General features: G+C 38.0%; 1 protein-coding gene across 1 annotated transcript in view; it reads left to right on the top strand.

Moving 5' to 3' along the window:
* The window catches only part of NEB (nebulin), a 179,435-nt gene that overhangs the window by 84,343 nt on the left and 78,783 nt on the right, over positions 1-16,309 (top strand). The window contains exons 63-77 of the mRNA XM_047721711.1: positions 259-363; positions 509-616; positions 1,026-1,337; positions 2,050-2,253; positions 3,089-3,193; positions 4,084-4,191; positions 5,667-5,978; positions 6,789-6,992; positions 8,080-8,184; positions 8,776-8,883; positions 9,704-10,015; positions 10,840-11,043; positions 11,385-11,489; positions 15,106-15,210; positions 15,311-15,622. Coding sequence (XP_047577667.1) covers positions 259-363; positions 509-616; positions 1,026-1,337; positions 2,050-2,253; positions 3,089-3,193; positions 4,084-4,191; positions 5,667-5,978; positions 6,789-6,992; positions 8,080-8,184; positions 8,776-8,883; positions 9,704-10,015; positions 10,840-11,043; positions 11,385-11,489; positions 15,106-15,210; positions 15,311-15,622 — 2,709 coding nt within the window. The remainder of the gene's footprint in view (positions 1-258; positions 364-508; positions 617-1,025; positions 1,338-2,049; positions 2,254-3,088; positions 3,194-4,083; positions 4,192-5,666; positions 5,979-6,788; positions 6,993-8,079; positions 8,185-8,775; positions 8,884-9,703; positions 10,016-10,839; positions 11,044-11,384; positions 11,490-15,105; positions 15,211-15,310; positions 15,623-16,309) is intronic.

The following is a 16,309-nucleotide window of genomic DNA, read 5'->3' as shown; positions in this document are numbered from 1 at the left end:
GGAGGGTCTATGAGTAAGCTTGAGAGTCACTGGAAGAAAAGAATTCATAATCAAGACCATTCTATCACTTCATATTAGCTATGAAGCTATCATATGGCAATTTAAATACTTAAGTACTGTCACGTTTCTCTTTTCCCAGTACCCTTTTGCTTCCCTCACCTCTAAATAGCCTTGAAAAGGCTTTTACACAGTGAAATAATTTGAAAATAATTGTCTTGTATGGGCTCTAATGAAAGGCTTACTTCACTTCCTCCATAGCATTTATACACAGAAGCTTGGGATGCTGACAAAACCTCCATCCATGTGATGCCAGACACCCCCGAAATCCTGCTGGCCAAGAGCAATTCTGCCAATATCAGCCAAGTAAGAGGCTTCCCAATGGTCTTTTAAGGCTTTCTAGGATTCATTAAAATACTTTTTCCACCTTACAATTTCCTGTCCGGAAAATTGGCCTATTAACTTTTCCAAAACACTTTTATTTTTCCGTTGTGTATTACCCTCCGCCTAGAAACTTTACACCAAGGGATGGGATGAATCCAAAATGAAGGACTATGATCTGAGGGCTGATGCCATTTCCATCAAAAGTGCCAAGGCCTCAAGGGACATCGCCAGTGACGTAAGTACTCTCCATCCAGCCCTCTTTGGTGTCACATGGTTGAATGGCCTCTGTGAGGCTGGTGGGACACATTTCTCAATTGTTTCCACATGTATCCCCCACTCCTGCTTCCTACTTTCTAAGACTTTGTCCCTTTGTTGTCACAGAAAAGAATAGCATAGTTTGGAATTGTAGCTAAGGGCTACACCAATGAAGGTATATGAATATACTACAGTTATGCTTACAATAGTGTAAAAGAGTTTAAAATGATGCAGAGGTGCCAAAATGTTTGCCATATGAAATTCTTACCCATTTGCTTGTGGGTATTCATGTTTTCTGTAGTTGTCAGCATGCATATGCCTCTTAAAATTGGGTTTCTAAAAATCCCTCTTAAAATTGGGTTTCTAAACCTATATTTCTCTCATTTTAGTACAAATACAAAGAAGCATATGAGAGACAGAAAGGCCACCACATTGGAGCCCAGAGCGTTGAAGATGACCCCAAGATTATGTGTGCCATACATGCAGGGAAGATTCAAAGTGAAAGGGAATACAAGAAGGAATTCCAGAAGTGGAAGACCAAATTCAGTAGCCCAGTGGACATGTTAGGCATTGTGATGGCCAAGCAATCTCAGACTTTGGTCAGTGACGTTGATTATCGAAATTACCTGCATCACTGGACATGCTTACCTGATCAGAATGACATCATCCAAGCAAAGAAGGCCTATGAACTGCAGAGCGATGTATGTAACACAAACTTTGGGGAAGATGGAATAAGAGGACGTAGGTTTATTAGTTGTCCAGACAGTGCCTCTGTGGACCCTTCTGTGGATAGACTCATGGATTGTATGCACTGCACACCCCCAGGAAGGCACCACTCCTGTTGTTTAATACATAATCCATAGTTAGGGGTTATGTCCTGGGAATCCAAGAATATAGATGAAGAACCTCACTTAGGCCATGTCTTGTATCCCCTGGCCTAGATGCCAGACTGTTTTCTTCCTTTCATCTGTACTTTCTGGCAGGGAAAATAGATTGCAGACATACTTTAATTATCTGAGTATTTTTAAAGTAACTGCCGCTACTATACTACAGCCAATACACTAAACAGAGTTTTCTACACTTAATTACTGTAGGAATAAAATGGAATGAGATTCAACAAGATTTCCTTTAAAAATGCTTTCTGTTCTATAATTTTTTTTGGAATTATCAAATAATTATGAAATTCAGCATTATTACCATTTTAGCACTCTTCACAGCTAGTATATGTAAGTACGCTTTTACAGATGACTCTGTCATCGATACTAAAACCCCTGAGTCCTATAAAATCTCACCTCCTCCTTTTTGGGAAGCACCATGTCCTGTGCTTATTGGTCCCTCACTCCCACAGACTTTACTTTTCAATTATGAGGTGGTGTGTAACCAGGGAATATTATTTGTCTCAAACCTTTGTAGAGCGTGTATAAGGCGGACTTGGAGTGGCTGCGTGGCATTGGCTGGATGCCAGAGGACTCTGTAGAAATGAACAGGGTGAAGAATGCTCAAGGCCTGGTAAATGAAAGACTTTATAGAACGCGGCCAGAAGCCTTGAAGTTCACATCCATTGTTGACACGCCAGATGTTGTCCTGGCAAAAACCAACTCTCTGCAAATAAGTGAGGTGAGAACCATCCTATCACCAGCCATGTCTTCTGCGGGACTCTGTTCTCAGATGACCTCACCCAAACCGAGCATGTGGGCTGTGCCTTTTGGAAGATTTAGAGTGACGGGAGCAACTCTAAGAATCTGTAGGCTAGTTTGGTATAGGCCCAGGCAAAGTAGAACAAATACTTCTTTAACTCCTATTAAATGCTAAAACCTGTAGCATAATGATGCATTTTAAATGGTATAATGTATTGGTCAGGGTGCTCTGGAGAAATGAAGCCAACAGGCGATATAGGTATGTATAGATACAGGTGTGTGTGTGTGTACTACACGTATATGTGTATATATATGTATATGAGAGAGATGTAGATAGGTCTATAGACTGTATGAGTGTCTACACACACACACACACACCCCAAGAGATTTATTTTATGGAATTGGGCCATATGATTATGGAGGCTGGCGAGTCTGCAGTCTGCAGAATAGGCTGGAGACCTAAGGAAGAGTCACAGCCCAGCAACAAAGACAGTCTGCTGGCCAAGATCCTTCTTGCTCTGCGGAGGTCAGACTTTTTTCTCTGAAGTCCTTTAGCTGGTTGGACAAGGCCCGCCACACTACAGAGGGTACTCTGCTTTACCAAAGTCTGCTAATAACCATGTCTATCTCATCTGAAAACTATCTTCACAGAGACATCTATAATGACGTCTGACTAAATATCTGTGTGCTGTAGCCTAGCCAAGTTAACACATAGTTAACCATCACAAACATTAAAAGAATTTCTCCAGGTTAGTTTCTGAGGCTTAATATTTCAGATATCCACTATTAATGTAGTATTTCTCTTCTCTTCACAGAAACTATATCAAGATGCATGGAATAAAGATAAAACCAATATCACCATTCCTTCTGACACGCCAATCATGCTGCAGGCCCACATAAATGCCATGCAAATCAGCAATGTAAGTGGCATAAATATGAAGTGTAAATGCCTTTATAGGACAATACATGTCAGCTCGGGGGTGGTATAATGACAAATTACCTATCTTAGAGATATGTACAGCTATTGGTGCTACACGTTTTCTCTTTAGCTCCCATTCCCAATGCAATATGAATGGAAATTCTCTCTTTTAAACATTAGTTTAGATCATGGCTGAGTCCCAGGACTGCAAAGAGTTGGGATGTCTGAATCTTACTGGGGTCCTCCCTTCAATCTTGAAAGCATTGTTCTATATCCAATGTCCACAACTCTTTCATCATATATGAATTGAGAATAATGGAATCCCTCGTTAAATTTCTCGTGAGGGATTATGATGTAATGGTCTCTTCTATCTTTATAGGTTTTTGATTGATCCAGAAGTGTCTTGTTTGACATTTCAAAGCCATTAGAAAAGCAAAAGGACAGTTTTAAATCCTATCCAAAGAGTAAGATACATATAAATATCTATGTCACATCCCTTTAGCAGGGACCTCTGAAAAGTCAGAAGACAACATTAGGAAAAATTAAATCTCACTGGACCTTTCATGGTATCTTGATGAAGGTTTTCTAGCCTCACAGTTGATTCTTAGTTTCCATGTGTTGTATAGTGGGATATTTTCAGATGTGTACCATATTGTGATGAAGACAAATATTCAAACATTTAGTAGATCTACAAGTTTGGCTTTAAAACTTTGGTCAGAAGTATCCTGCATTCCATAAAGGAGATAGCCAACAACCAGAAGAAGAACTCAGAAATCACTGTTTTTCCTTATGCTGTCTTCATTTAGATCAAGTCGCATGATTCATTTTTTCAGTACTTTGAGTATATTGACTTATTTTCAAGTTTTGTAAACCTATGTTTTCCTTCAATAGAAACTTTACCAAAAAGACTGGAATGAGACCAAGCAGAAAGGCTATGACTTAAGAGCAGATGCTATTGAAATCAAACAAGCCAAAGCCTCCAGAGAAATTGCCAGTGAGGTACAGCCTCTATTTCCTTGTGGTTTTTCTCTTCTTACAACAAATGTAGTATTTTTTTAAATTGGGGGGTTTTAAAAATCTATGTAAAAAATTTCATTTTGTTTTGCACTATAAACTTTCTCTTTTTAAATACATTAAAATGGAATGAAGCCCATTAAGGTTAGTTTAGATGAGGTATACGTATAAATGATTTCTAAGTCGTTTCTAAGTAGAAGTAAGAAAACATGAAGAATCTATGCAGAATTCTAGGGAAAATTCAGGAATCAATATATTTGATTGTGACCAGTGTCATTTTATTCCTCAAATATTTATGGCATTCTTCATAAATATAGATCATGTTTGAAAGTTTCATATGAGACTTAAGACTGAAATCCCATTACATATATAAGATTTTATACTGGAGGCTTATGTGTAATGCTCTCAGTAACCTTTTGAAGTTCATTTAATAGCAATTTAAAAACTTAGTCAAAATAATTATCCTACCAAGCTCCCTACCTCCCACCTCCAGCTCCAAATCTTTAAGCAACCCTGTTCCCCTTCTCTGGGTTTTTCTCTATTTTTTAATCTCCTGTAGCCACCTGTTTCTTCCCTTTTATTTATCATATTTATCTCTAAAAACAATAGCCAATCTATAGTATCTGCCTTATTCCCAGCTCTCTCTCCCCCTCTTTTGTCCAAACTATTCTGTGTTATCCAAATATAGAAAAGAAACAGACACTATCTTACTCTAGTACTAAGACACTTAGGACAGGTGTGGGCAAAATGGAAACTCTTGTCCCCAGGCCTTTTGTTGTCTTCTGATTCAAACCAACAACATTGCTTTCCATTCCTGTGAAATATACATCTTTTTTTTAATCTGTCTCCAAAACCACACAAATGGCCTTTTCCTGTCTGAGGGATTGTTAGTACTCTTGGGGGGACCATCTGACTTAATATTCCACTTTCTAGGCAAATTTGGAGACCATGATTACACCCACTGTGTCTTATTTTCCACATCTGAAATATGTGATAATAGTATGTACTTCACAGAGATGTTGTGAAGATTAAATGAGATTGTACTTGCTGCTATGCAACTATTTTTAACTAAAAAATTCAGCGATCTCACATGAATCAACCTAAGATATTTGAAGCACTCGTAATAGTGTCTGGCATATAGTAATTGCTCAGTAAATGTCAGCTATGATTTTTTTGTAATTACTCTTATTCACCATACTATTTCCCTCCTGATTTACTCATGCTCTCTATCAAACTACCTATCAAGGTACCATACTATTTCCTCCTGCTTTACTCAAGTTCTCTATCAAACTACCTAAAATAGCCCTATCCATTTTCCTTAAAGTGAACTGAATTATGTAATGACGGCCAGTGTTGAGACAAATTTCTATTAAAGTGAGAAGAATATTCTGAAAACAATAAAAAGTCCTCTTACTATGTTATTTTCATATGTCTTTTTATATGATTCTTCACAACCTTAGTACAAATACAAAGAAGGTTACCGTAAGCAACTGGGCCACCATGTGGGTTTCCGCACCCTGCAAGATGACCCCAAATTGGTATGGTCTATACATGCTGCCAAGATCCAGAGTGACAGAGAATACAAGAAAGCTTATGAGAAGTCTAAAGGAATTCACAATACACCGTTGGACATGATGTCGATTGTTCAGGCCAAGAAATGTCAGGTCCTGGTTAGCGATGTTGATTATCGCAATTATCTGCACCAGTGGACATGTTTGCCAGATCAGAATGATGTGATCCAGGCTAAGAAGGCCTACGAACTGCAGAGCGATGTATGTATATCATCACCAGGCTCTTGGGGAGATGTGTGTCTCTGTATATCATCATGGTGTATTCTCTAGGGACATAATTTAAGTGGTAATCTTAATAGAACCTAACATAATCTGTACATTTCATCGTAGTAGAATAATTGTGGAACATTTTCTGTCTTACAGAAGATTCCTTCTCATGTGGCTAGGCCTTTTTCATGAAGACAAAAAAAAAAAAAAATCACTCTCCTATTCTATGTAATTAGATATAAAATTTTAGTCCCAGTTGTTTAAACCCATTACATTTGCATGATTAGATAGCTAAATTTCAGAAGCAAATGTGAACATAAGGAAATGTTGGATTTTAAATTTATCTGGCACATGTAGGAAAAATGTATATGTATATATTTATGTTTTTATATAGAGAGGTATATACAGATAAAAGTATATATCTTTTCCTCGTTGTACATACATCTAAAGACATTATTTTCCCAAATTCTTACAGATATTATTCTCAGTAGTGTAAAAAAAGGCAGATTTCAAATGGCGAGCACAGAAGCTCAACCTTGTATGAAAACAAAATTATGTGCCATTGCTATCTGTCATCCCACAAGTGACCCTTGTCAGCACTGCTCCAATTCCTGTAGGATATTGTGAACTTCTCCCAGTGATGCGTGCCGGGGATGTAATACCCAAACATTAATATTTAATGTTGATTCTTCTATTTCATGGGTTTGGCCACCCAGCTGATTTGAATAGAGGGAGTGTGTGGCCTGCTGGCATTGTGCTCTCATAGATTTGACTCTTGTGTACTCTTTCCTTTCCTTCATGCAGAACGTGTACAAGTCAGACCTGGAATGGTTGAAGGGTATAGGATGGTTGCCAGAGGGTTCTGTGGAAGTGATGAGAGTGAAGAATGCCCAGAATCTCCTGAATGAGAGGTTGTATCGTATAAAACCTGAGGACTTCAAATTCACCAGCATTGTCGATACCCCTGAAGTCATCCAGGCAAAGATCAATGCTGTACAGATCAGTGAGGTAAGCTGGGTTGATGATACGTTTGGACATATTAAAGAAGTCTCCGTAAGAATTTTGACTGTGGGGCGCCTGGGTGGCTCAGTGGGTTGGGCCGCTGCCTTCGGCTCAGGTCATGATCTCAGGGTCCTGGGATCGGGTCCCACATCGGGCTCTCTGCTCAGCGAGAAGCCTGCTTCCCTCTCTCTCTCTCTGCCTTCCTCTCCGTCTACTTGTGATCTCTCTCTGTCAAATAAATAAATAAAATCTTTAAAAAAAAAAAAAAGAATTTTGACTGTGAACTTTAAACTGCTGATACCAGCATTAGAACCTTGAACATTTGTGTATCCAGATAAAATTTCATATTCTCAATCAAGTAACGGTATCCACATTTCATTTACTTGAATGACTCTTTGGTCAACATAATGTGGTAGGCATCTTTATATTCCACAGACTCTGATACACACTTTGAATATATTTTGAGGTCTTGCTTGTCATGCAAGTCCACCAGTTAATACCATGGTCACAAAACTGCCACCTTTTTATTGCTTTTCAATCATGAGATAAGTTGAAAAGTCCAGGGGTGGCCCCAGTATTAGATATTATGATAGTTATTTGGACCAAGAAAGCCAGGACTCGATTAGTGATGTGGATTATTGTAGTTACCTGAGATGTGGGTTTACCTGCCAGATAGTTACTGGTGACTTAATGAAAAAGGATCATTTTACTACCATATTTCTGACTCATTTTCTATTTATAATTTATCACATATCAATATATTCTTCTTGTTGATGTCACTATTGGCACCTTTTAAGTAAAAACACAAACAAAGGGGTACCTGGGTGGCTCAGTCAGTTGATCATCTGACTTTTGATATCAGCTCAGATCTTGACCTTGGGGTCATGAGTTCAAGCCCTGTGTTGGGCTCCACACTGGGCATGGAGCCTACTCAACAGAAAAACAAAAAAAATCTGCACAAATGAAAACAAAATGATCTACATTTGTGTCTGAGAATATCCAAAGAGAACCTTAATTGTACCCATAATTTTATTCATTTAGTAATTGACTTATTTACTTATCAGCCATCCTTTTTTTCCCCCCTTACTACCAGCCATTGTATCGTGATGCCTGGGAGAGAGAGAAGGCGAATGTGAATGTGCCAGCTGACACTCCAGTGATGCTGCAGTCCAAGATCAATGCCATACATATCAGTGATGTAAGGAACTACACATCCACTTGCTATACACAGTATTTTTTACATAACTGAAACTAAAGTGGATATACTCCAGAGGGAGTTTAGCCAAATGCATTTCCCTACCGTTCCTTTTTTTTCTAGTCTTTAATGCTAAGTGCCATGTGCACACACACATGTGCATAGGCACACATGTTATGCATGTGTGTATATAAATAGGTATGTGTGTCCCTATCTTTGTGGGAAGGAAAAATCCACTGGCTTCACAAAAAACACTAGATAAAAACATATATATGCAAGTATAGTAATATTTGGTTCTCTTTTTAGTGGCCCATCAGTGATTTTTTTCCTTTTAAAGCCAAACGAGATCTATTTTTCTCATTTTCACATGATTTATTGTCTCCTAATTTCTTTCTTGAAAGAAAAAATGAACTTTACTAAATTTCATTAAAACTTTACTGAAACTTAATTTCAGTATGAAACCAGCCTATTTATACATCTCAAGGGGAGACTAATTTTCAATGTAACTTAAGAGATTTCCTTAAAACCGTCAGTAATGCTGACTCAGTGGCTCCCTCTTCAGATTAACTGTGGCATTGCAATCTCTCTTGGCAGAAACAATATAAGCAAGCTTGGGAAGCTGTCAAGATGACGGGTTATGACCTGCGGGAAGATGCCATACCAATTCAGCACGCCCGGGCTTCCAGGGATATCGCCAGTGATGTGAGAGCTCCTCCTTTCCCAGCCTTAACCAGCACTAACTAATAGACGACCCATGGAAGTTAATACTTTTCTAATCTTTAACTTAATTCCCCAGTAATACACTTAAGTAGAATGGAGAGCGTCGGGATTAGTGTCTTGTTTTGAAATCTCAGATTCAAGAATAACTTTGACAACAGTTTGGTGACCCTTTTGCATTAGTACTGGGTTCTGCTGTTCTCATGTTTAAGCACAGATTTTTATTTTCTTTTCGGTATCTTCTCATGATCATGTAATCTACAAGCACTTATAAAAACGCAGTGGGGACAAAGAGTTCTGTTGTTTCTAAAAGTACAGCATACATAAATTGTTCCTGAATTAACTTTATATAGTTGATGGACAAGCAATTTTTAAAGACTATATGTTTGTATTTATGTGTGATAGAAAAATACTGATTTTTTCCATTTAAATGGGATTATACATTTTAAAGTAAAAATCTTTCAAAGTTTACACTTTAAAATTTATTTAAACAAAGAATCTAGTAGATAACCTAAAACATGAAGGTGGTAGACAGTGACTGAAGTTTGGGAAACACTAGATACGCCTATACTGGGGATAATCCAGAAGCACAGGACTTGCCTTAGAAGTGCTCATGCTGTCTTCATGCATATGGACATAGAAGGCAAGCCAATGTGTTAAGAATTGTAAAACGTATAGTATGGATTTAAGAAAAACAGTAACCAAGAAAAGCTAATCTAAGGGAGATGGAGTTATTTGGAACAGGCTATCTAGACAAAGTGAGTTTGAAAAAATGACTCTTCTTTCTTCTGTTCACATATACCAGTATCTGTACAAAACTGCTTACGAGAAACAGAAAGGCCATTATATTGGATGTCGCAATGCCAAGGAAGACCCTAAACTGGTTTGGGCGGCAAATGTGTTAAAGATGCAGAATGACAGGCTATACAAAAAGGCCTACAATGACCACAAGGCCAAGATCTCCATCCCAGTGGACATGGTGTCCATCAATGCTGCCAAAGAAGGCCAGACATTAGCAAGTGATGTGGACTATCGCCAGTACCTGCACCACTGGTCTTGCTTTCCCGACCAGAATGATGTGATCCAAGCCAGGAAAGCCTACGACCTGCAGAGTGATGTAAGTTGCTGGCTTGTGCAGAGAGTACCCACCGAGGGGTCTGAGTAGTGAGCTGTTTTCCAGGAAGAAATCCTTCCACAGCTTTCCCTGGTCCTTCCTCCTAGGACTTGGAAAAATACAACTCTCCCTATATAAACCCTTTCAGGTTTACTGATTGCCTGTCTTACTGCTGGACCTATTGAGAAAGTTTTCTTTTTTACTGTTAGTGGTCCTGCCAGAATTTTTCTACAGATCCCTTAATGTGTGCAGTGTTTGAGGATTCGCAGGGTCCCACAATGGAAGAATGACAGGGCTACTTCCTTGAAATTACTGTCAAAGGTCAGCAGCATGATCCAAACTCACTAGTTTCCTTAATATGGTATTCTTCACAATGTGATGTTGCATTCATTTACCTGATGTATTTTTAGACTTATTCATATTTTCTGCCTGTTCATTTTGTTGGAAATCATGGATTCCATCAGGATATTTATTTCTTGTGTAGAATGAATGCCTTCTTTCAGTCATTTATTATTGCTTTAAAAGTCTACCTGAGCTAGTATGTTACTAAAGTATTCAGAATCCCACAGAAAGATTGAAGTATCCCACAGAGAGAGTGCCTTCTGCATCATTTCGGCTTTTTATAGTGTGCACAGGTGCCCCCGCCACAGAAAACAAAGCAGACTGGAACACTGCTGTGCATATGAGGAATTGAGTTTGTGAGGTCATTGCTCAATTTTAATTACTGTTTGTGAGACATAAAATAGAACATAAAACTGCTTTCTTACTTTACTAAAAACAAACAAACAACGAAACCCGCTTCTACCTCGCTTTGTTTTGCTTCCCAGGCCATCTATAAGGCTGACCTGGAGTGGCTTCGTGGCATTGGCTGGATGCCCGAAGGGTCTCCTGAGGTGCTGAGGGTCCAAAATGCCCAGAAGATCCTGCGAGACAGTGTCTACCGTACACCTGTAGTGAGCCTCAAGTACACAAGTGTTGTCGACACACCTGAAGTTGTCCTTGCTAAGTCAAATGCTGAAAACATTAGTATTGTAAGTCCCCTTGTCCCCATATGTTAAAACTAACTCATGCTTGTAAGTGACTGATAAATAATTAACCTGGTAAGCGATTTGTAGGAGAAAAATGTTGATGAAAGTGAAGATTTTAATATGTAATGTTGATGGAATTGTGTTCTCGTTATTTATGAATTTCAAACGAAAAAGATATTAATACCAATTTCATACTACATTTGAGCAACTTATGTGAAAAACTTTTAGGGTTTTTTTATTAATATGAAAAAATTTTGGGTCAGAAAAGTTGGAAGTTGTGCACTGGAACTAGCAGAATTACAAACTGCAAAGTAATTTTGTTATTGTGGTTCTTTTTTCCATAGCCAAAGTACAGAGAAGTTTGGGACAAGGATAAAACTTCCGTCCACATAATGCCAGATACACCAGAAATTAATCTTGCTAGAGCTAATGCTCTTAATGTGAGCAATGTAAGTACCTCAACAGACCCCCTTTCTGTTTGGAAAGTCACCCGGTTGGTGCTATGATATCCTTAGGAAACTCTTCATAGGCAAGAGAGGAAGGATTGACTGGGTGGGGCTAGGGAAGATGCGTCACCATCAGCCCTTTAACCGGAAGTGAGGAGAGGAGCAGATCCCTGGCTCAGAGTCACCCAGAAAGGCCAGTTACTGGTGAGCCAATGTCAACATGAGAAAAGGGAGAAGGGAATAAGGATGAGAAAGTTGAAAGAGACATAGATAAAGAGACACATGAACAAGAAAGGGGCATAATGACAGACGACACAAAATAATGATGAGAAATCTTTGCAAAACTTTATAGAAATTAGGGGCGCCTGCATGGCTCAGTCAGTCGTTAAGCGTCTGCCTTCAGCTGAGGTCATGATCCCAGGGTCCTGGGATTGAGCCCTGCGTCTGGCTCCCTGCTTGGTGGGAAACCTGCTTCTGCCTCTCCCACTCCCCCTGCTTGTGTTCCCTCTTTCACTACCTCTCTCTGTCAAATAAATAAATATTTTTTTTAAAATGAAAAAACTTTAAAAAACAAAAACAAACTTTGTACAAATTTATTTTAATACGAGGATCTAGAGGGAATTTTCTAGGAAATCATAAATTACCAAAATGACCCCAGAAAAATACATAGCAAGAAATTAAGCAATTAAGCAAGAATTAAGCAAATTAAGCAAGAAATTAAAAACATATAGCAAGAAATTAAGAATTATTACAGACTCTCCTTTTTACTCTCAGATGTCAGGGTCATCCAGATGATTTCATAGGAGAATTCTTCCATAATTTCACAAAATAATCAGACTAGCATAGAGCCTAATGAAAGAAGGAAAGCCATCACAATTACTAAAACTTGTCGAAGATAATTCCACAAAGGAAAACTGTAGACCAATAATGAGGAAAATCTTAAATAAAATACTAACAAATAAAATAGGAGATAATTAGGATTCATCCATGAATGCCAAAAGGGTTCCATATTCAGAAACCTAATAATGTTATAGAACAAAAAAGAAAAATCACACATTCATCTTACTAGATTTGAAAAGAGGCATGTAACCAAATCCAATATCCACTCTTATTTTTAAAAATAAAGTCCTAGTAAAATAAGAATAAATGAATATCATCTTAATGTGTCTAAAAGAATAAATCTCAAATCAAAGGCCAGGCTCATCCTCAGTAAGTTAATCTTCTCATTCAAGCTAGGAATAAAACAAAGATGCCCACTGACATCACCATTATTTAATATTTGCTGGAACTTTAGCTAAGTGAATAAGCTCCTCACTCAGGCCAAAATAATTACAGAAGAGTAAGAATGAAAGATAAGTACTGGATTTAAAAGGCAAAATTATTATTTGCAGGATAAATCATTATGTCTGGAAAAAGGAAGAGAATGAACTTAAAAGTCTATTAGATAAAATGAAAGAATTCTATGGTTAGTCACACAATTTAAGAAAGCTCAAGAAAGGTGTTGTCTCTATGGGTCACAGAGATTTCTTGTGTGTAGAATAAATATGAACCTAGAAGAAGGCTACTGCCTTAGAGCAGTTTACCATGGTTTGGAATTTCCCATCTTTCAGAAAATAACAAATCTCTGTGAGGGAAGGAAGCTGCCCAGCAAAGATTCCTCACCATGTGCCAAACTACACCCATCAACTCTGTTGTAATGAGCTATTTTTTTCTGAGAGATGGGAAGAAAATAAAATTTGGAGCACTGATAATATTTTTCTAAGACAAGAATAGTATGGTGCAGTGCCATCTCATCACCAGCTGGCTGGTTGGAGAGGCAGTCCATTCCTCACTGCAACATAAACGGACTCCTCAACCTCTTCTTTTCAATCCAAAGGCATCTTTGGCCAGACTTTCGGGGGAAGTCCCATGTCCTCTCTTTTGCATGATACATTTCTCATCTGGAAATACCAGATCCTACTGTTGATATCTTGATGTAAGCAGGACTAACATTTGAAGCCATGCCAAAAGTAAAGTTGTAAACTTTAGACATTTAAAAATTAGATATTAAGACATTCATGAGAATGACTTGTGCTTTAGAAGAAATCAAGCATCCTATTTGAATGCTAACCAAAATGTACTTTTTTTTTATACATGGTGTTACCATTACTATAATAAGCTTGATAAAATCCACTATATAAAATTGTTTCTATCATTTGGGAAACACAGCTTTTTTGGGATACTTGTATACGATTTTCTAGGTAACCAAGCAAATTCACATTAACTTGACTCATTTAATTTCAAACTAATCATATGAGTAAAATAGGTTACTTTGTTTTTATCAGATGGAAAAGTTGAAACTTAAAGTGATTGAGGAATTGACCCATGTTCTTAAAGTTAGTAGATCAATTTTGGTCTCAAACTCAGATTTTTTTTTAATAAAAAATATATTTGACTACATAAAAATATTACATAATTAAAAATAGTGTCACTATATATAATTAAACTAAATAAGTAAAAACAAAAGATTTTATATAACATAATAACAAGTTTGCATTAAGTATTCTCCAATACATTGAAATGTGGAGAATGTGATTTTTTTATTAAAAAGTCTATTGTTAAATAGGACCATGCAAAATTCATACAAAAACTTGAGTGAAAATTCATACAAAACTTATCTGTACTTACAGGGTCAAAATTTGTATGAACACTAATATATCATATATGCAAAGCTCATGAAAGCATTAATAATTGAAATTAATCTCTCCTTTCTGCACTGTTAAGGCTCCCGTATTGATTGGTATTTCTGAATGATACGTTTAAATTACTGTGATTTCTGAGTCTGACATTGTCAATACAGAATGTGCCTGTTTAAATATGAACATATATTTAAAAAGATTTCTGTACATCAGTCACTACCCTAATTAACTTCTCTATCCAAATAAAAACACGCTGCATTTAAAGAAATGGCTACTGTGGAACCGCCTGGGTAGTTCATTCGGGTAAGCATCTGACTCTTGATCTCAGCTCCCGTGTTGATCTCAGGATCATGAGTTCAAGTCCCACATGGGGCTCGATGCTGCTGGTGGAGCCTACTTTTTAAAAAAAGGGCTGTTAACCTCCAACTGTGCTTCAGAAGAAACATCAAACATTCCCAAATAATATTTATCATCAACCACATAAGATCTAAGAAGCCATCCTGGGGTAAACCTCCCCACAAATAATAAAAAGTTTATAATTCTGAAGGTTACAAAATTGAGTTGAACTCTAAAGTTGAATAAATTGAATTACTGAATTAAAGCAATCCAGTAATCCTTATTAATGTCTGACCTTCACCTTAGCCCAATGTTAGCAATACAGCCATACAAAGAGCCGCTAAGCCCTGTTATATAAACCAGAAACAACTACACAGAAGCCATGATTTAAATTAGAAAGAACTCTGGTCAAACCCAGCTCTTTGGACTCCAGACACAGTTTCATCTTCCTGTAGCGTGGTGGTGAATAATTCTTTCACCTATTCCCTTCTTAACTGATTCTGGGACTTCAAAACTGGACTGCTTTGATGGTAATTCTACTTGAACCCTTGAAATTATCAGTACATCTGAATCCAAAGTGGTACCCTATTTTATCCCCTCTTCAGAAAATTTACCGCGAGGATTGGGATGAAATGAAGATGAGTTGCGACGTACGGCTGGATGCCATCCCCATCCAGGCTGCCAAGGCCTCCAGGGAGATTGCCAGTGACGTAAGTGTGGCCTTGTTTGACTTGTCAGTTTCTGAGCAAAGATCCTAGGTGCATCGGGGGTACATACTGTGATCCATCTGCTTTGTTTTTCCGTCTCCAGTATAAATACAAGCTTGACCACGAGAAACAGAAGGGACACTATGTGGGGACCCCCACGGCCAGGGATGACAACAAAATCCGCTGGGCCCTCATAGCTGGCAAGATTCAGAATGAAAGAGAGTACCGGCTGCACTGGGCCAAATGGAAGACCAAGTTCCAAAGCCCTGTGGATATGCTTTCCATTGTGCATTCTAAAAATTGCCAGACCCTGGTCAGCGACATTGATTACCGCAATTACTTACACCAGTGGACCTGCATGCCTGACCAGAATGATGTGATTCAGGCCAAGAAAGCCTACCAACTGCAAAGTGATGTGAGTGGGCTGCGTTTTAGTTCAAGCTCTTCTTTCATTTTGCCATGTCTCCCAGAAAGTTGATATCCCTAAATTTTTGTAGCATCACTTCCTGTCTTGATGCAGCTAAGAATTTGGTTTTAGTTAGACCTTATAGTACAGTGTCAAAAACCAGCAAAGCTGTGAAAGATCTAGATTCTGTATCAAGGAATAAATGGTTGTGTGAATACAAATGTTAATTTTAATGGTATAAAGACAACTGCTGTGAAGATATTATTTATGGCATTTAAGTAGCAACAAAGGGGGGCACCTGGGTGGCTCAGTGGGTTAAAGCCTCTGCCTTCTGCTCAGGTCATGATCTCAGGGTCCTGGGATCGAGCCCCACATCGGGCTCTCTGCTCAGCAGGAAGCCTGCTTCCTCCTCTCTCTCTGTCTGCCTCTCTGTCTACTTGTGATTTCTGTCAAATAAATAAATAAAATCTTTAAAAAAAAAAAAGTAGCAACAAAGGTTCATATCATAAGTAAAACATTGGCAGTCTGTGGAAAGAATGTAGGCACAGATTAGCTTTTTTAGTTAATACAATGTTTAAAAATCTTGAATTAAGTTGCTGCGTTTTTAAATCAGGAAATTTGGGGTACAAATCTAAGATTTCTTAGTTCTTTAGAAAAAAATCAGAGAATGAATCTCTGGATATGCTTTACACCCCT

This window comes from Lutra lutra, chromosome 3, assembly GCF_902655055.1.
Source record: "Lutra lutra chromosome 3, mLutLut1.2, whole genome shotgun sequence".
NCBI lineage: Eukaryota > Metazoa > Chordata > Mammalia > Carnivora > Mustelidae > Lutra > Lutra lutra.
The sequence above is the reverse complement of the archived record's forward strand: the minus strand, read 5'-3'. Positions and strand labels throughout refer to the sequence as shown.